At 37.3% G+C, this 21,289-nt stretch overlaps 1 protein-coding gene across 13 annotated transcripts in view; it reads left to right on the top strand.

Moving 5' to 3' along the window:
• The window catches only part of LOC114157487 (adhesion G protein-coupled receptor L3), a 290,896-nt gene that overhangs the window by 124,767 nt on the left and 144,840 nt on the right, over positions 1 to 21,289 (top strand). For all 13 annotated transcript variants that reach the window (XM_028038500.1, XM_028038491.1, XM_028038499.1 and 10 more), the window contains exon 4: positions 2,669 to 2,882. In XM_028038500.1, the coding sequence (XP_027894301.1) occupies positions 2,669 to 2,882 (214 nt within the window). The remainder of the gene's footprint in view (positions 1 to 2,668; positions 2,883 to 21,289) is intronic.

The raw sequence follows: 21,289 nt of genomic DNA, 5'->3' as shown, positions 1-21,289 counted from the left end.
GCGCCACATAAACAAAGAAAACGTTGCTCACTCCAGCACTTTCACAGGGCCTGGAGGGAGAATGCTGAAGAGCAGCTCAATGGTTCATTTAAAGACATAAACGGATGTACTTTTGTTTTTAAATAAAGGTGTTCTACTATCACTGCAAAGATCAATATGGGAAAATTCTGATTACATAGCTGTTATGTTATTTACTATATTTTTAATCTTCTTAGTTTTGAAGCAGAGATATAAAATAAAAGAGGCCAGGCTTTTCAAATACTAGTAACAAAGATTTGAAATCAGTGACAACTGAAACATCAGAATCAGCAGAATGGTTTTAAATGTATTTTGTTGTTGTTTTTCACACAGACCTAAAGCATTTAGACATAAATATTGCATAGACGAGTATAGTCAGTGTAGACTTGGTCTGGTTTCACGATTTACTAAGAATTTAAAAAGCTCCAATTTCAAAACTGCTAAGGTTTTTTAGGAAATTGCCATTAATAGGGAGTGATGAACGCAACTAGCATTTTCTCCATATGTACAGAGGACATTGTAATGCAGGAAACTAAAAACATTCCAAGTCACAAAAAGACACATACAGTTGTGTTTTGGAAATGAAAATGAGGTTATTTTTGTGTTTTTTACACTACTGTTTTCTGACTATGAATGTCCTGTCTATTGAGCAGCTTACTGCAGGCTGGTTTGGAGCAGATAGGCTAAGAAATTATCAGACAAATGGGGTTGGGACTCTTATTATCTCACAATTCAATTCCAATTTTTGATTTTTGATTCAAAAAAATTAATCATGCTGATTTCTGCTGTATTCTATAGGTTTGCAAAGGATCCTCATGATCTGCTCCAGTCTGCTTTGCAAGGCAGAATAATAAATGGAGACTTTAAAGCATCGCATTTATTAAGTTTTAAATATTAATCCATGGCTAGATGAAATTACTATCGCCTTGCATCCTCCATTTACTTTTACGAAGTCGTAAAGAGAGAGTGCTCCACCTTTCTGCAGACAGCCTCCACTGTGGGCAACGACATTGTAATTTCCATCCAGAAGTTTTGCAATTTTTCTAGTCTAGTCATTTAGTAAAATAATATATAATATATATGGTTTGCTGTTTGTATAAAAGCATTTAAACATTTTTAATTTAAATATTTGTGTGAATACCACAGAACTGTGGTATCAAGGTTATACTTTCAGAATCACATCCTGCCCCGTGAGTCTGGCAAACTTAATTTGGCCAGTTATGCAGCTGTATTAGCTGCTTTGTCTGCAGTAGGCTTGTTATTTTACCAACATGTCGTTGACTCATTATAGGTCATTACTGTTGTTTATTTCAAAATGCCGTTCTCATAAAACGAGAGCGGTCCTTTGATGACCAAACCTCAGGCATCCATCTTTGGAAAAAGGAAAAGTTTAGGTTGCGTGTTTAGATTTTCTCTCATTTGGAAGTCATTTACAACTGACTTACAGCCCACGGGATCAGGTGGGAAAGTGGATAGTACTTCTCTGCTGTTACTACTCTAAAATTGCTGAAAATGATCCAGTCACATATTAAATTTTAATAGCTTTTAAATCTTTTTCAAACTTTTAAAATCTTAAAATCAGAACCCCCCGCCTTTCTACTTAGCTAAAAGAAAACACAGATTGCAAGTATGTTTCTCGTTGTCACTAAGACTGATCTACTCTCCTTTTTTTCTGCCTCGCTGCTCCTTTTCTGTCTCGCTTGGTGTCATCTCACGGTGCTTTATGCATCCCAGAGACTTGTCTGAAAGGATGTTTATAAGCTCTTAAACTTACAAACTTCCCCTTACTGTCACTGAGACCAGTGTTTATGCTTTCTGCTCGATTTTTAATATCTGGATCTAAACACAGAAAGTCTCCAGCCTGTTGTGCACATGCTCATTCGTGTGGCAGCCTCAGCTTGCAGCCATTCATGGGCCTGCATGCTCATGCAACAGCAAAACAGTGACCCACAGACGGCTGTCACTTAATACATGGTTTCTTAGCCGTTTATTTGTTCTGGGCAGTTAACATGAGTCTTTTTTTATAACAATTTGACTCCTACCTCTGATTTAAACCATATCTCAACCCTCTACTTCCTGCCTGCGTGTGACCCCCTTAAAACACAATAAACCCTACGGCTCTCATGTTTCCGCAATACACAGTTTTCTGTGTTTCTCACTCTAATCTCCCAGCTTAATGCCCAAATAATGAACTGTGTATTTTCTCACAGGAAAGCCAACAAACACTACTTCTTTATGTGTGATCAGTGTCAGTCTTGTACTCAGTCTTCTTTCCTCAACTTCTGGCCTCTCGAGGGCCCCTGTGGTGTTGCTCATCCTCCTACTCCAAACAACTCGTGTCCTATCAGCCCACACTCTTGAGAGAAGGGTGGAGAACCTCTTTGCATATGTCTCGGTGTCAAACCTCTTGATTGCAGGTCTTCCCATCTGTTCTTGTATTTTTTTTCTTCTTTTTTGTCAGTGGAAATATGCATAATTTTATTCTGGTCTTCACAAACACATGCAACCAACTCCAGGATGAAGCTGCTTTACCTGTTTTCTTCTTTTTTTATTTTTTTATTTTTTATGGAAATTTTCAACTTGCATTGGAATAAAAAGATGGTAAACATTCTCAAACTTCTTTTCATTACTTTTTTGTTGTTTTCTGCAGCTTTCAGCAGAGCACCCATCCCGATGGCGGTGGTGAGAAGGGAGCTGTCCTGCGAGAGTTACCCCATCGAGCTGCGTTGCCCGGGCACGGACGTCATCATGATCGAGAGCGCCAACTACGGCCGCACGGACGACAAAATCTGCGACGCAGACCCCGCGCAGATGGAGAACACGCGGTGTTATCTTCCAGATGCCTACAAGATCATGTCTCAAAGGTAATTGCACATACAAATGAACTAAAGTGCTAAACGTGGGAATGTAGCCATCAGCTAGCTTGAACTCATACCCACACTCAGTGTTGCTTGCTGATTGTGGGATTAATGGTTAAGAATGCTAATTTATGTCACTAATTAGTGAAACTTTCAGAAGCATAGTTGCTTAAGAACAAGCCACTTCGGCTGTTATTTTGCTCTCACTTGATGATCGGTCACTGAACAATAGCTAAACAGGAAAGTAAAACACTTTCTTTCTCTTGTATAAAAACGCTAAAGCGCTGTATTGACACAAAGTGATAGGAAGATAAAGTGGATTTAGATTAAGCATGCATGTATGCACACACTACATTTTATTGTCATATGACTATCACAACATAGCTGAGGGGAGGGTCAGGATTGCTGTCTCGATGCTAAAACGTTTTACTATTGTCTTTCCTTTTTTTATTTCTATATTGAGGGTGTTGTCTCACCTACAGTTATTTTGGGCCAAATCAGTTGATGAATTTTACTAATTTGCAACTTTTTCTGTTGGTTCAGTTTTCTTTCACATAGAGAAAGCTTCAAGCAAATAAAGATGTCTCTATGAACAATGCAGGAACATCCAGTCAGATATGTATGGGGCAAAATGTAAATATAGGAAGGTTTTTCCAAGCTTGTCTAAAACAATTTCAGATCAAAATGCATTCATATTACCATCTTTCTGACTACTATTTCAAGAAAAAATATACCAGATAACAAGTTACCAAATGGATATAGGGCTTTATGCTTTACAAAAATGATGTGGATCCTTTTTTTATTAGTTTTTTTACTCTTCTGTATCCCACATTTTAACAAATACCTGCCTACAGGTATGTTCAAATTCAGAGTGTATAGTAGCTGTGTCGTCTGAGGTTGGATCACCCAATAAATGAACGGTTCTAGAGGTCATTTGTAACGTCCATTAAAACGGTTGTGGTATGGTTATTGCGATTGCTGTGTTCACATGTATAGAAAAGAGTCGCGCCATCGGGGGAAAACAAACTAGGGTTCATTTTAAATCTACTGCATATCCTAGGTCCATAACCTCGACTTGTTTACTGCAAGAATTTTAACATATTAAGATATGTTTCCTTAGGAAAATGTTGACTCACTTCAGTATAAACTTGTAACAGATAGAGTCTTCAGGGATGATTTTGATAGTTTCTGTGAGTTTTTAAATTTACTGAGGCGCCTTTGACAGACAGCTCAAGGGCAGCTGACTACAGCAACATTAAATTTATTCAGTCAAATACAAATTGCCTCTTTAAACTTTGAAAAACATTCTGATGGCTAATGTTTTTTTTTCTTTCTGTTTTTTTCACAAGAAACCTGAAAGCTTTAGGGATGTTATGGTGATGAGTCTGACATTTCTTGATTCTACAGGTCTGGCAGTAATCAGCCTTGGGCGTGGCTATGGAAACTAAACCCGGCTTTCTTAAAATGTGGTTAATCAAAGTGAATTCCCTTTAGCAATACTCCCTCACAAGGCGGTGTTGGTGTGGACAACATTTTCCTTAATAAATGGATAAATAAATATATTTACTCAGGTTGTCTTTGTGTAAATGTTCACTGTAGATCATGTGTGTGCTTACAATTAGTTCTTTCATTTCGTAATGCTCCGGCTCTTTGGTGTTTGCAGTAGAAATCAGGATAATAAACATGGTGATATTTGGGACTAATTCAGAACATGACCTTATGAGTGTGTGCGCACTTGTTCATAATTTGCTTCATGCTGCTCAGTAATCAACTTGAGTCTTTTCATGTAAAAAAAAAAAAAAAAAAACGGTTAAAGGAGGTATAAAATAAGACCCGAGGTTTGCTAAATTTCAATTAAATCATTTTTTTTTAAAATAATCTTATTTCTGAAGAGAATGGAGGCTGTAAAATAGATAATTGCATATATTGATCCTACACCAGCTTGGTTTTGAATGGATTCTTTTATCACACAGGGATATAACAATAAAATCTCATGTTGTTATATGTTATGTGTATTTGTCTTTGCTGGTGTTTAACTTAAAGAGTCACAGTGATGCATTAACAACTTTTCTTAATAAAAACCTCACCACTGTTTATCTATTTTGGCCATCAATTAGTTTTGACACGTACCAATATTTGTTAGCAGTTGTTTGTGAAAAATAATTACTCTCTTGAAGAGTTTTTGTGGCAGACTGAAGCTGTGTCCCCAGAATTACAAACCCTTTGAGTGAAAAAAAACTGTGACACCCAAACCTATTCATCTGAATAGCTACAATAAAGCCTAATTGTGTGATGGCCTTTGCTGTGTAATTGATTGCTAACATTAGGGTAATACATACACTTGTTTTGTAGTTTTAACTAAGCTTGAATTTCAAAAAGTATTACACTCCAGGGGGAGTGCGGATGGCGTGTACATTTAGTGTGCAGGAGCCATTTTGTTGACGTATGGCAGCATTAAGAGCAGAATGAAAGCTCCATGCTGAGATCTTTCTAAGCTTGGGTACTCATTCCTTTGAGGTCAAAGCACCCTTGTGCAATGCCAAGGGACAGGCTTTATCTAAATTGCTACTCTAAATTGACTTTTTCTAGCTCACTTTATTTCCAAAAGCTAAACATATGTCCATTTTCTTTTTATTTCCAGAGCTTTAGTTCCACTTTTGACTTGGCCCTTTGAGAAAAATACTAATGGCTTTATCAAACAATTACTCTTTGGTTTTTAGTTTGGTTCCATAGAGTTCAGATAATCACCCATGTGAAAAGCAGGGGATAGTTAAAAGAGGTAGTTTGAAACAAGTTGTCACATAATTGATGCACCCTGTCGCTCCCTTTTTTCTCTCCCGGCTGCCCACTCACACTGAAAAATCCTGGCTGGAATGAATCAAAGGGTCCAAAGGGAACATAAAACACAGAGAAGAAGTCCGTCTTTTTAGCATTTCATTGCTAGCAGGGGCGTTTAAATGATGCTCAGAGATAAGTACAAGCCGATTCAGAGCCGAGGCACTTTTTCTTGGCGGAAGAAGTGACTAAGTGGGTGAAGGGTGTGGGTGTTGTGAATTGAAAATGGATGAGGAAGACTAGTCGGGATCAGGTGAGAGAATTCAATGATATTTATGGCTGCAGTGACTCTACTACGCATTAGCATGTGAAGGTTAGCACAACAAATGAGCGCCACCTCCTTCAACCTTTTCACAGTCGGGCTGTCAGGGCCGTTGCTAGGCATCTCAGCTCATTAAGGTCAAAGAACAGAAACAAGTCGTTTAAACAGAGAAAGTTATTTTTTAGATTAAAAAATATTCCAAATAATAGCTTCTACATTCAACCTTCTTGCAGGTATTATGTTGAATCACTGTAATATTCTCACATAGCCCTTGAATTTGTGCTGCGGCTGTAAAGAATACAAATTAACAGCACTAATGGAGAAAAACATTATTAGAAACACAGATTTATACCTTTAGTGACTTTTCTATTTGACATACATGGGATGTGTTGGGTTGTTGTTGGTTAGAGTTAGTTCAGTTAATCAACAATGTACAACAAATGTCAAAAAAACATCAAAAATATGTTTGTGATATGCCTTACATAGGTAATTGCTATAGTGTGACTGATGATATGTGCAGTGAGTTTGATTCATTTTATATTAAACTCTGTCTAGTAAACTAATTATTTCCTCATTTGCTTTTTCACTTAATTAACAAAAGCGAGACTCCTTCAACTGTGATCCAACATACTTTCCATCAGCATTTGTGTAGGAAATTTGTCTTTGCCATCTCTTTTCATGGTCCCCACTGTTTGCGTGCACACCATAACAGTAAATTAGTGTGATTAAAGCATCAAAATGGTTCAAAGCAGCCTGAGCTCCTCTTTATTGTGGTCTCTATACGTTTGCTTGATTAAAGTGTACAAGGATGTTCTACAGACCATGTGAAGCAAAACCAAGATGGAAATCATCTGGACTTTACTTTGGTTCCAAGAATTTGAGTTAAAACTAATGATATGATGTACATTTTCAAATACATATAAATAAATCAGCCAGTCTATGCACTGTCCCTGATAAGGATTTAAGACATTTGTACTGAACATTGCGCTCAACTGAAAAATAAGCCTCTTTTTGCACTTATCTGCTCACAGACATGCCAGTACAGCGCAGTAGATTATCAGTGCCCAGGGCTGCCCTCTTCATCTGCAGTGGTGATGGACACTGTTCAAATTTCAAACAGTCAGAGTGATGCAGTCTGTAAGGAATCCTGCAAATATAAATGGTTTTTTTGAAAGAATTGTAATCACTTGAGCTGTAGCTGCAGAGCTCAGAAACTGCAGGGCTCAACGCTTTCACAGCGGGGTGGTGACAAGGCCATCCACAAAGAGTACTCTGACTCACTTGAAGCCAACTTCAGTTTTTTCTTCCGCAAGCCAAGTTCTATTTCTATGCTACATAATATTTATAATGTGTATGAAGCATACTTAACTTCTAAGAATAAACCTGCAGATCAGAGCGTTTCCTCCATTGTCCCCGGAGGTGGGGTGAAAACTTAACTCTTTTCAAATTCTTGTTTCGCTTTGTTGTCTTAATTAAAAAAGATCCTTGCGATGTTTTCACTGCTCATACAGTATACTAAACAAAGGTAGATCATGTTCGCATCAATCAATTGTTTCACACAAGTCAAGTGGTCGGATCTCAAGTCATGCTTTAGTCCTCCCCTTACAGCAGCTGTTCAGAAACAAAAGGAGAAAAAGGGTCTGGTTTGAACAAATATTTTTGAAATGGCGTTATATCTAGAGCCTGAAAATATATGCTAATGTTATTGCATTTTAGGTAATAATAGCATAACAGCTGGTGTTAGCATAAAAGAGCTAGATATTTACATTTATTTACACAATTCTGGCAAATCATCTCGTTGCTTGTACTTGTGACAGTGCAATGACAATAAAGTTGAATTCTATTAAAAAAAAATAAAAAATTCTTGCATGGTTTCTGACCATAGCATAGTTAATAACAATTGCCATTTCTAGCTAAGATGCTAATGTTAGCATTTTAAGATTTAAGCTGCTGTTACTAGTTCATAAAAGCTCCTTACAGATAATACTTTCATTCTATGATTAGAACACTTTACACATCGTAATGAACTGGAAGCTCTCGACACAAAATGGTGGTTTGAAGTCAACTCATCAATCTGACACTCCTGATCAAACTCAGGAGGAAGTCAAAAACCCATAAACTTTAAAGGGTACTATGTAGTTGCAGCATAACGGTGACTTAGGGATGTGAGTTAAAGTGAAGACAGTAGCAGCACACTCTGTGGGATTTCACAGGAAGGAGACACAGAATCCTCCACTCTGAAATATGTTGAGGAGCGGAGCCTGATGTAGGTGATAACATTGTTTGGGATGGCACACAACGTTATTTCGATTTAAATTTCTGAATTCATTTTGACATGATCGTGACACAGGTGGTATAACTTTTAGGCATATTACACATATTAATAGGTACTGTTAAATAACATGATGTTAGCTTCTTATTTAATACAAGCACTTTAACAAACATTGGCATTATATCCAATGCTAATATTTTCCAGAAAATATATTATCTTCATAGTTAATAATAATTTTAAGTTTAATAAAAGTATGACTCCTTATGAGGTCTGTAGCTAACATTTCCTCTGGAATTCAGACTCCTCTTAAAACTTCCAGAGTGAAAACATCAAAGTTTGCAGCTGTCCATCTGCATAATGCAACATTTTAAGTAACTATTTAACCAGTCTACTTTAAAAAACAGAAAAAGTAAAAAAAAAAAAAAAAAAAAAACCTTTGACTTCTAATTTTTTAAAAATTGTTACCATGGCAAATGTATCTATGAAAGAAAGTAACTTCATTAACACCTTCCAAAAAACCTTTATGTTTGGGTCCATTGTATATTGCAGACTGCAATTTTCATCCACTGTGATGGGCCTTTAAACCTTTTGCATGTTGCTCCTGAAAAGTTCCTGTAGTAGCTCGGCATTTACATTTTATTATCCCAAACATCAGAACCTTTTCTACAAAGCTACTTGTGTAACTGTTTCCACTTTACTTGGTATGAAATTTAAAAATAGCCTGCAACCCTATGAACATCAAGAACAAAACCTCTAATCTATATTGCTGTAATTATATTCAGGGAAATGTAAATATGTCTGTTTTAATTTAACAAGGAAACTGGTACATGTTTTACAATCTGAGCAATCAAACCAACTAGACATAGTTTACATGTGCTGGGTCAGTTTCTCTCTTTGGGACTGCAAGTTCTTTACATTTGTCTGAGTGCCATCAGCATTTTTTGTTGTTGTTCCACAAATCGAATAGCAGCGACAACAGCAAAAATCACTTTTAGCTCTTCTTTTGTTTCTCACACCTAGTCCTCGTAGCTGATGCTAAATGCAAAATATGACTTACATTTCTGTTGAGACCCTATGAGTTGAATACTTTCAAGTAAAATTCTGAAATACATCCTTGGAAAGCACTCTATACACTGCTAAAAAAAATCAAAAAGGGCACTTTTTTCCCAAAGACGGAAAAGGGCAGGTGCTCTAGCAACACCTAGTGTCTATCTGTGCATGTCCCTTCCCACACAAACAGCTTGAACTACAATAGAATGTATTTGATCAAAGAATATTCATGTTTCAGTGGCCCAGTCAAAGACCTGAAGAGAAATGAGGATCTGTGATGAGACCTAAAATCTGATGTCCCACAGTTGTTCTCCATTCAGTCTGACAGGGACAGAGTTACTTTGCAAACAAGAAAGTGCAAAGCCTGTAGAGACATCCACAGCAACAGTAGCTAAAGGTGTTTTTACAGAATCTATAATTAGTATTTTGTGTATTCTATTATTCTGATGAAATGCAATGAAATTTGTGGTTGTAATGTAACAAAATGTTAAAAGAAGTTCATGTGGAATGGATGCATTTCCAAGGCACCATATATTGAGGATCCCTTTGGTAAGGTGCCTGGTTCCATTAACGTCCATTACGGAGCCAAAAGCACTTTTTATCTGAGTTTGCACCGGCACTGAGCTTATAAGTAAAGGTTGTCTCACATGATGCCATGGCAGGATGAAATGAATGGATGTCTTTCAACAGCTGGCTCTCTTTGTGTTTTGAACATCATGGCTGTGCACAAGCCTTTGGATAAACATGTCTCCTCTTGGCAGTGCAGGCTAATGATGCTGTAATTGAAATGTGCTACCTATGATTAATTTAGCTCAATTTGACATCATTTGCATAGTGAGTACACACGTGCTGCAGCTTGTGAGTCTTGCAGCAACCCTTAGTCCCTTGTGGGATATACTTGGAAGTTATTGTTGAAGAATTGTCTGAGTCTCCTCAAGACATGTTGAGATCTAGTCCCACTTTCAAATGAGCGTAGTAGCTTCAGGGATGGGCATCGCAGACACTTTTGCTATCAAACAAGACTGACCCTTTTCTCATCAAAGCCACAATGTCTTTCTTCTCTCTTTTTGTGTGTTCCCCTTTTCTGTTCCCCCCTCAAGGCTATGTGGCCTTCACAGCCAGTAATTACAGGCTATATCAAAACTATATATCACCTTATATCTCAGCAGACCTCAGCAGGCACCATAAGGGACAGCTGATAGTATCGTGGCAGGCTTGTGCATGACCCCTGAAGGAGAAAAGCGGGTCACGCCGCCCCCCTCCTCCTTCCTAACTCACGCACGTACACCTTCCACGTCCTTATCTGTCCGGTCTATCCCTTTGTCTTTCTTATCACTCTTATTTCTCTTCCCCAGTCCGAACCCCCTCGGGATTGCTCCCACTGCTGTGTCACCACACTTGTCATTTCGGCAAACAAAGACGAACCAAACATATTTATGTCTGTACAAGCTCTTTGTCTTTGTGTGCATGTCACTAACGGTGAAGGTTAATAGATATCGCAGCTTGAGGAGTCTCACGAGGACGATAAAAACAAAATGAAAGCAACCTGCTTTTTGAACCCACCCCAGCACGTGACAGTTGACATTTGACAGCTGCTGTTAATGACGATGAGGTGGAAAACAAACGCTTGCGGGTTGTTTCTCAAATGCAGGAGGACGATGGCTGCAGGAAAGTTGGGATAGAAAGCAGCCGATGGGGGGCTTATGAATGACTGATGGATGGGAAGAGGGAAGCAGATGGGAGGATCACATCTCATGATGATAATCCTTTCCATATGCATCGATTCTAATTATCTTTTGCTTTTGACCTTATTTTAAGGAGTTCCGGCAAGATTTGCTTCAGTGTGGACTGGTTATTTATTTATCTCGATTTTTGTTTGCTTGTTATCTGATGATCGGGGTAGTTCTTAAAAGATGAAAACCCCAAAGAGACCCATGCCATCAGCAACCGCTAAGAGGACGATCAGATGTCAAGAAATGAAAGAATTCTTCTTAGCTGTGTAGTTCGAGCTCAGTCAGATTGAATGGAGGACGTCTGCTAAGATCAATTTTCAAGTTCTGCCCCAGACTCAAATCCTTTCAGCCTCTAACAGGAAACCGTGTTTCATTGAGAGGATCGTGTGTTCATGGTGATTAGTGTTTCCCTTTATGCACTTTGATTTTAAACACTTGTGTGATCTATTCAGAATGTACACCTCTGTGCAAACGTTTCATAACATGAATTATTTTTTTATATTTTTGTCCCAGATTTCTTTTATGTTTTAAGTTGATTTTCATCTGTACATATTTTAAGCAGATTTAAGGTCCATCAAACTTCTTTTTTTATTTCTGCTCTTTGTGTCTGATACTACTCCTGAAAATTGTGGAAAATGGACAAGTTAAGGAGTAAAAGAGTATTTGTTCTAAAAGAGCTACCTACGGAAGGTAACCAGTGTCTGAAAGTAATGTCTTTAAGGCATCCAGCCAAAATTTCTCAAAGACATGTCACTGAACCTGACATTTGCATCATCCTTCAGTTGATCATCTGCTGTATGACAATGTTTCTGCAAATATCATTTTGAGATTAACCTAGCTGGTGCTAAAAATTGTGTGACTGTCCTGCTAAACGGCAGACAGTCGCAGCTATTTTTGGTGCTCTCAGAGAATCCACAATGGAAATATACTTTGGACAGTAAAAGTAAAAACCCCCAACCTATCAGGTTTTTGGTTTGCATACATCGTCAGTTGCAGTTTATTGTGTTATTTATAGGGTTTAAATCAGAAGAGAGAAAAGGCAGAAATGGCCAAATTTGTGTGTATAAATAAGGACTTTGACTTTGGTTTCACATGCTCACAACATACAGATATTAAGTATGAATAAATAAACTTAGAGAAAATAGAACAACAGATAAAGGGAACAATATCTACGTGTTTGCACGCCCAGTATTTTATTTTACTCTTAACTCAAGAAAAAAAAGTGAAAATCCTATTCCCAGCTTTGGCTGAGGCTGACATTTTTTAAAGCACATCTGCATGTAAAAACAGAGCTTTGGGATTTAAACAAAGTTACTCAGTGGATCTAATGAAAGATTATCCAAGGTTGCATCATGGGACTAGACTAGAATAGAGCAAGTCAGGACATTTCTCAGTGCTTTTAAAGGGAGCAGAAAAACAAAGTACTTAATGCATACGCAGCATATGACGTAGTTTCTAAATCTTTCGAAAACCAAATAAACTGCTGCCATTAGAATTCAACTAAGACTTATTCTGTGATGGATCCATGCAAACACTGCTTTTATTTAAATGCACATTGTAACAAAAGCCAATACATATTTAAAATAATGACATCTATTGGTCCGCAAAAGCCATTTCAGTTTCTAAAAGCCTTTGATTTGCACTTCTATTTATTTGGGTTTTGCATGATACAATTACATATTGAGCACCTGACAATTACAGAACAAAGATCTGAGCAATGAGCACAGCGTGGGACAACTGCCTATTGTAATGGTGTGAACAAACAGAATAGTGGGAGATTTTTCAGCTGCCATTAATATGCAGAAGGAATTAATGAAAGCTCTGACAGAGGAATAAACATAAAGTTTTCCCTTTTTTCTAATAAAAGTGATAAATGCACTAAGAAGTTCTTTGAATTACTGCAGAAATTTAAACCGCCTTCCCATCTGCACGTACTTGCCTCCTGCCCCTGCATAACTCTCTTTCTATAAAGAATAGTTTTATTTGCCTCATGTTATTATTTTTCTGCTTTGGATGACATCACCTAATATTCATTATCTTGTCTTATACGTTTTTCCATCGTTCCCTTTCCCCAAAATTAATCTTTTGTTTAGAAGCGTGCCACATTCAATTTTTGGTCAATTAGTTGCTGTAATTTTGAAGCTGGCAGCCTATTAAGTCAGTGAGCGTCTTTTAGACATGGATGTACAAAATGCTACAATTATTAGAAGGAGGATTAAGGAAACGCATGCCGGGAAATAGGAGATGTTTAAGAACATCCCCAGTGTACAGGGTGAATTGCTTCCCCTCAATAGATAAAAGCTGGATGGTGGGAGGGTTGGGCGTGACACGAGGCAGTGGCTTAAATCTGTCATAACGGTGGCCATTTTTATACCCTGAGCTGAATGCCCTGTAGACTTTATTATGTCCCTACAAGCAGCGAGGTGTCCAAGAGAAACCAGGAAGTTTTCTGATTGTGACATTTTTTATTTTCACTTTATACCAATAAAGCCTTCTGCTGCTCAAAGGGAATATTGCTATCATATTAAAAACGGAACATCTCAGAAGAAGGGGCTTATCATCTGTTGGAGGAAAAACTAAAGTATGAGGGCTCAGTCCATTCGTCAACCAGCGCACTGAGTTTCATTTGGATGAGTCCAAACTGTGAAGAAAGGGCTAATTCACAGGGGAGCAGGTGGTTGGTCACTCAGCAGTGAATCTTCTAGGCCTTTTTTCCTTCTCTATTTGATATTTGCCCTTCTCTTCTCGTCATAGTACTTTTTTATCCTTGTTTTTTTTTTTTTTGCTCTCCTTCCTCGTTTCAGCTGGCAGTCGCCGGTACACACAATTGATGTCGACCACTAACTCTCTTTCTTCTGACATGAAGCGCTGAATATATAACGACCCAAAATACAGCAAGAAGATGCAGGTTTCAGTGACCTTGAATAGGTTTTCCGGACATTAATCAGTGTTCCTCAGAGATAAAAAGTAAAATCCCTTGGACGGGATGAACTCCAGAAGGTCTTTTATCTCTTTAGTTTACCTCAGTACAGTAAGTTCAGTGTTCCTCTGGTCTCAGTTTTCAACATAGTCCTCAGTTGTACTGTTTGTTTCTGCAATGTTTGGGAATAATTATTATTGGCAATCAATGACAAGAATGTTTTAAGCTAAGATGAACTACAAAGTAAAATGTTGTAAATATCAAAGTAACATTTGGTTTTTCATTGGTCGTATGTTCAGCGTTATTTTGTAGTCGTTGGTATTCTTTGAAATATACCTGTAAATCGTTTGTAGTAGTTTTTCTGTTTTGTTTGGAAAGGTCGAATCAGGGGTTTTGGAGAGGAGGCTCCATCAGATAGTCGAGCTTCGGGTTCCGGAGGAACCAACTCTACACCATCAGGATGCATGGGACACTACGTTACCTACACTAGAGTTGTGACTTTATTTTTTTATAATTTGTTTTTACATTTCTTCCCAAGCTAACTAGACCGTTTTTGCTGCTTTATTTTCTAAATAATCCATAGAGTACCTACTTTGTTACTTTCTAAATGTACAGTATAATGTTTGCTTTGTTACTTCCTCAGATAAGCAAACTTTGCTACTTTCTAAACTGAACTGTACTGAATACTACATCGAACTTATTTTAAAAAAATAGAGAAAGTAATAAATGTTTGATTTTAATGGTTTGCACATGTAAGTTTTGAAACACATGTATCAACCTCAGGATCCCCCATTTTAACCTTATTTGTGTCGCACTGTTTTCTGTTATATCTACAGTATATTAGGTGTTGAATGTTAAGCTGCAATATGATGACTGTGTCAGCTTGGATTCAAATTTGATCATTTTTAGGAAAAACAACCAAGAACTTACTCTGAATTATTATTCAATTGGTGTTAATTTCGTGAACCACCAGTTTGCAGTCTTATAAACATCTTAAACAAATTGCTTCACTGTTCTTGGCAACAGTTCCACTGTTGTTGCATATAACAGTAAGCATTTTCTAATTCAATCCAACCTCATAAATCACTTAAGTGAAACAAAGACAAACAGGAAAATATTGTAACACATAATTAATCTGAGTTTATTACACAGTCAACTGAGGATTATTGTGTTTTGCTTTCACAAACACAAAGGCATGTTTGGTTGTCTTTGGCAATATTTGACATGCATTGTGACATATTTTTCTTCAGAGTATTGAGCAGAACAAATTTGATTTTACAGGCTGATAACTCCGACTAGACAAAGCGCTTTCAAATGTCTGAGGCCAATAATTTGTCTAGCCAGGAACATGGTGATTAATCACTACATGCTGTCTTCATAACCCAGATATTGAAAATAGTCTGTCTATGTAAAAAGAAGCTCCCATGACACTGAATCAAACAGTGATATTTTTTATATTTGTCATTGATTTAGGTCAAAACTGTTAAAAACAATTAGATTTATGATAGGGCGTCTCGATTGGAGCCCATTATCTTGATTTCTGTAACACAGTTTCACTAAATTGATGAGTCAAGTTTCAAGATCTTTGAATTGAATATTTGAGTTTCCAGCTGGCCGGTGAGAGAGGATGAAAATGAAAACTGCCTAACACCTGTAACTAATTTCTTGGTACATCCGTATCTCAAGATGTTATCAAACCTCAAAAGCTTTGATCAGATTTTTTCTTTTTCTTTCTTTCTTTTGTGTTTTCAGTTTTTCATGATGGTGTGGATCTTTAACCATGTAGCTTTACTGTGCTTTAACTTTGTGCCTTTCTAACCGAGTTTTCTTGTGTTCCTCGGCTGCTTTAGTCAGCTTTGAACGTCAGTCGGAAATGAGTCATCTTTGAGAGTTTATGCCGCAAAGTACTTGTGGAGTCCCTCTGAACTGATAGATGGCTCAAACCGCTTGGCTGGGAAAGCCTCTAGTCATTGCTCAGCTCAGCATTACAAGACACACTCTACCTACCTTAATCCCACTATCTTCCTGTCTCTGTCTTTCTCCCTCTCCTCTCAATTACCGTTCAACTCAGAATCCTCGCTTCTCCTCTTATCACTCCTCCCTCAGTGCTTCATTTCTTTATTTTCACTGTAATGATTCAGTTTTACTGTGCGTCGTTGTTACATCACCTCTCTTTAATGATACTTGGGATGGGCATGAACAAGCTACGATCCCCATGTCTGCAGCTGCTGCAAGTTGGTAAGGCAGGGAAAGTGGGATGTACAGTTTCAACTCATGTCCTCCAACCTTGCTAAAGGGAAAATCAAGGAGGCAAAAATGAAAAGCAGTTTTAATTTGTTTACCTCTTAACTTTCTGATGGTCACCCACAGCTAGCACCTCGAATCTGCCATAAATAGCTCTTATTCGCCTAGATTTATAGAAGTAGATTTCCGTTTTCAAATGATCAACATTTTCTTGATAATTTCTCAACATTATGGGGATTTGTCTAGGGAATGCCATGAAAGAAGAGAGAATGTTGTTATCTCCATAGTTTGTTTGGCATGCGCCATTAAATATTGGATCCATTTGCGTGGGGCAAAATGTATCAATCTTATAGCTGAAAAACAGATGACCCTTTCTTATAATCAATGTTTCATAACACAATTGCATAATTCACTTTGATCTCACCCAAGCTGCTTAATATTCAAAAAGTTTGCACCACTTGGACTCCATGCATTTTCAGAACACTCAGCAGCAGATTCCTGTATCCTGAGGGGTGCTCACACAATTTGCAGTTCACGTAGAGTTACAGGAAGCAATTTAGATATTCTCTGTTTTCAGTGATTGGCAGTCAAGATTATTCTGAGCACTGCACATGGTAATGCATAATTAATAGGCTTGTGTGAACTTTCTAGCTATTCTCGTTGGGATTTTTAAAAAATCACTGTGGCCTATAATGCCAAAGTTTATTCAAAAGTGCTATTTTTTAATTGAATGACTTAAAGCATCCATATTTGTATAAGTTTGAAGAATGTATTTGACAACATCAGAGTTGAATTTTACTTAAAAACAATATGGCAGATATTTTTCAGATTGCTAAAATGCATTGTATTGTTCAAACAACTGTTCAACAGATTTGTATGGTTCTTATAATGCACCGCACACCAAACTTAGAACCTCACAGGAGTATACGAGAGTCAACTGGAAAATCTGGTGAACGTGGAGTGAAAGTGAGAGTGTGATCTGGAAGGGGTGATCACTGCAGTAGGAAAAGGTGATGCTGATTAACTAAATGTGTAACATTTATGGAGGTGCATGTTAGGAGAAAGTTGAGTGGAGAAGTATCAGAAGACTAGCAAACTAAACACAATGACAACACAGCAACTGGAAACCAAAATAATACGAAATACCAAAAGAGGCAAAGCAACTAAGTATTTTGTCAAATATTTGTAAAATATGTATTTGGTTTGCCTAATTCATTTTGGAGATGTTGCTTTTACAATGACCGTAACATTCACACAATCCAACAAACATACGTATGGTGCAGTGTTTGTTTATATGTACTCTTTGTACTGTATAAATTCAGGGGAATTTGGCTCTGTATTACACAATGATAAACAAATGGAAGTATTTATTTATGTCTATATTTATTTATGTATCTTGCACATGGTTGGTGATCCCTAGGTTGAAATATAGTGCCAAGAAATCAAGTCCCCTTCACTCAATCTTGAATGTTCACTTTTTAACCTCGTATCAAGACAGAATCCCTTTTTTTTTCTAAATCTAACAAAATAAATCTTTTAGTTTTATCTGAGAATAAAGTTATCGTTTGTGATTTTAGGCATCTGTACTTAGTTTCTCTATAGTGTCTGGCCTGCGGTTATTATATTCCCTTCAGATGTTTCAAATACACAGAATGTTATAACCTTTAGGGATTTTTTGCTATGCCATAAAACAGATTTAACAAGTTGATGCTTTCTGGTTAATTAGTCAGTATGTCTACTCTGTTAGCCTGCAGTCTGCTTTTTAACAACCAAGACATTTGTAGCTTTCAAACTATAGTTTTAAAGCATATTTGTTTTGCTTGTATTTACTGTGGGAGAAATGTGCAGCAACAGGCGTTAGAAGGGCAGTGCTCCACCACTCCGCTAAATAATTTCAGCTTCAGTTAAGCAGTTTACTTGAGCTGGTTGAAAGAAGAAAAATAGTAATTTTTGACCTCTTAAAAGATATTACAAATGGCTGAATACATCCAAGCACGTCAGCCATTCTGTGGCTGTTCAAAAGTCTTAACGTCTTATCATACCATCTTCATTTGATTAACTGCTATGACCACATACTCTATCATACCTCATTGCTTTTTTGTTTTATAAATATATCAATATTGTTTAGTGTCCAGGTAGATGGATTGTGCAGCAGACCGAGAGAATTGCCTCTCCTCTTCAATCGACCCCTCACTCATTTTCGGCCTTTCACACTACTCCTGCTGAGGGGGTTAGTCTGCATCTAGAGTGGCCTCTCCTGCTGGTCCCAGACTCGCCTGTGAAAGCTAATTATGCCAGGCTATTTTCTGACCAGGGAGCATGTCAATATTACACAGTGGGAGAGCTCTCACTTGTTCTGGCTCTGCATTGTTATTCATGAGCATTAATTCCATCAATGGCCTCCTCGACCACTGGACCGTGGTGGCTTCTTACCGGAGTGTAATTTTAGGAAAAGTGCATGTAGCTGCCACAGGCATCACACTTCAGTTTCACAAAGGCCTGTGCCTTCCTGTCCACATGCTCAAAGATGTGTCTTATGAAGGAGTAGATGGGCTTTTCTATTGTTTACTATGGATGGATGATCCCAACAGAGGTTGAAGGATTTGGAATAAAGTTGGTGGTAAAGATACTGTAGAATTGTATCTGTTATTTTTAAATTAAAAATAAACATATATATATATGGATTGATAATAGGCTTTTCTGTCCATGAGAGCTTTTTTCTTCCTGCATTTTTGATATTGCTAATAACTTCAGGTGTTATGAAAAAGTATCTTCCTACTTACACATAAAAAAAAATTCAAACCTTAAAGCAAAATTTTATATCAGACAAAGAGCATAGGTAAGTACAGAAATGCAGTTTTTGAATAATACTATTTTTTTTAGGAGATAAAAGCTAACCATGCCAAACAGGCTCTATGTAACCTCCATTAAGACAACTGGCAGTGAGACTTTTGGCCCACTCTTCTTGCTCTTGGTTGTAATTGAGCCACACTGGAGGGTCTCCAAGCATCAGAGTTCAGAGTATGTTCTCAAAAGTCTTTGTGATCTGTGTCTTCTTTTCAGGATGGAATGTTATCTCAGAAGAGCGATTCCCAATCTCTTTTCAATTGCTGAACCATGAACATTGGAACACAAAATGCTTTTAAGATCTTTTTGTCTAATGTTGCCAGACAGGTTTCATTTAGGTGATTTCATCATTTTACAGACGGATAGCAATTATTCTTTGACATAATGCCAAATTTTGACAGCATTTTTTTTTCTTTAAATTGAAATGATTTTCATATTTTTTTCGTAATTACTCAAGTTATCTTTGTTTGATGATAAATTATGTTTTCTGATCTTAATTATTTAAGTGTGAGTAAAATAAGTTAGACCAGGAGAAATCTTAGGGAGCAAATACATTTTCACAGCTCTGTAAATTCAAGCAAATTCGATGGACAGAAAGATATTATCAACCAGAGACCAGTAATGGTTCATATTTCATACAGTTTTAATGTAGATATATTTTATTCCTCCACTGAGTGTATTCTGTGTCATGGAAGCTGAAAGGTATATCGGATGCACAGCATCTGTATAAAGAGAGGGGGTTATTGTTGCACAATGACAATGAGGGACGCAGCAGAAGATAAAAGATGCTTACCATGAATTACCACCACATCCTCTTTCCCTGCTGATACCGCTGCCGCACAATCAGGATTTTCATGTCACCTTGAAAGTTTATGGGATTTACTTTGCATCTGCAGTGACCTGATACACCTGCTTACAATTCTGTGCACTAGATCTGTTGGTGTTTGTTTTATAATTTGAATATGTCTTTCTGGAGTTCTTTGTGCTGCAGTTCAGAAAAGTAATTTGTGGAACCCAAAGCCTAATTTAGGAGGATGTAGGATCCTGGACTTGAGCAAGTTTGGTACGCCACTCACAGAAGTTTATTTTATGTATGCAAACTACAATAAAATTAAAGTTATTTTTTAATGATGTATTCCTTTAGTGTGAACTTCTTTAAATAGTATTTCTTTTGAATTATTTTACGAAGTACAACTTAGAAGAAGCAACATATATTTCTCGGTTTTATTGCAAGACTCAGATTGTAATTTCTTTATTATGTTGGTTAGATACAAATAAAGGCCGTTTCACTGCAGTATCTGTGTAGCTAAACTTCTTTAACTGCTTTTGAAACTTTCCGTTATTCCTTTGCATTCTTTACTGATGAATCTTAATTACTTATGCCTGTTTAACAAAAATAAGTAAGATCTTTAAAAAAGCTCTTTTGCCTGCTCTTAGTATGTATATACAAAATAAAATATTGATTCCAACTGTGAAACTGGGTTTTGATACATGCATAAAATATTGTAATATAGCAAAGAAAAAGGAATACAGCATAAGTGCACAAGTACATGAAAAGAAAATAACGAAGAAAGAAAAGAATCAAACAAAATAAAAGCGAACAGGCATTCTAAGGACCTGGTTGAAATTGTTGCTCTAGCGTACTTTACTCATCAAAGGATCTGGTGTTCGTAACAATAACAGAACTATATTTTGTCCTATTGGTGACATTTGGAATCAGCTAAAGCAATCTTCCTTCTAGAAGCAGCCATCTGGTCTTGATACCTACCCCAGAAAAGATTTATTTAGATAGGGATGAGCAGACATCATGCTCATACCGGAGATGGAAAATAAGCAGAGCAGAAACAAGCCGACACAATGAAACTTTCCAGACTTTGCTTTTACAAGCAAAGGACTTCTCTTCTCCTCCTCTGTTTGTATCTTGGGAGACCAGTTGGTATGCAGGAGAGGTTAAAAGATAGCTAAATGTCTCGGCTTCCCCTGACAAATTCAGGAGGACGCTGGTGGTGGGTGGGTTGAAATAAAAGGAGTACTTTGTCACCGAGAGGAAAGGCCCAGAATTAGATCAGCCATAGTACTCTGCGTTCCCTCATTGTTCTCCTCGCTTGAATTCCTTGCTCTGTAAAAGGGAAGCTGTGAATAACGCAGTGTCCAACACTGGGTTTCCAAGAAGTAAATTGCGATAGAGAGATGTTATTGAAGGAAAGAGCATTGAAAATGGACTCTTGTGCTCAAAGAACTACTTAATTG

Source organism: Xiphophorus couchianus, chromosome 14 (genome assembly GCF_001444195.1).
Source record: "Xiphophorus couchianus chromosome 14, X_couchianus-1.0, whole genome shotgun sequence".
Taxonomy (NCBI): Eukaryota; Metazoa; Chordata; class Actinopteri; order Cyprinodontiformes; family Poeciliidae; genus Xiphophorus; species Xiphophorus couchianus.
The sequence above is the reverse complement of the archived record's forward strand: the minus strand, read 5'-3'. Positions and strand labels throughout refer to the sequence as shown.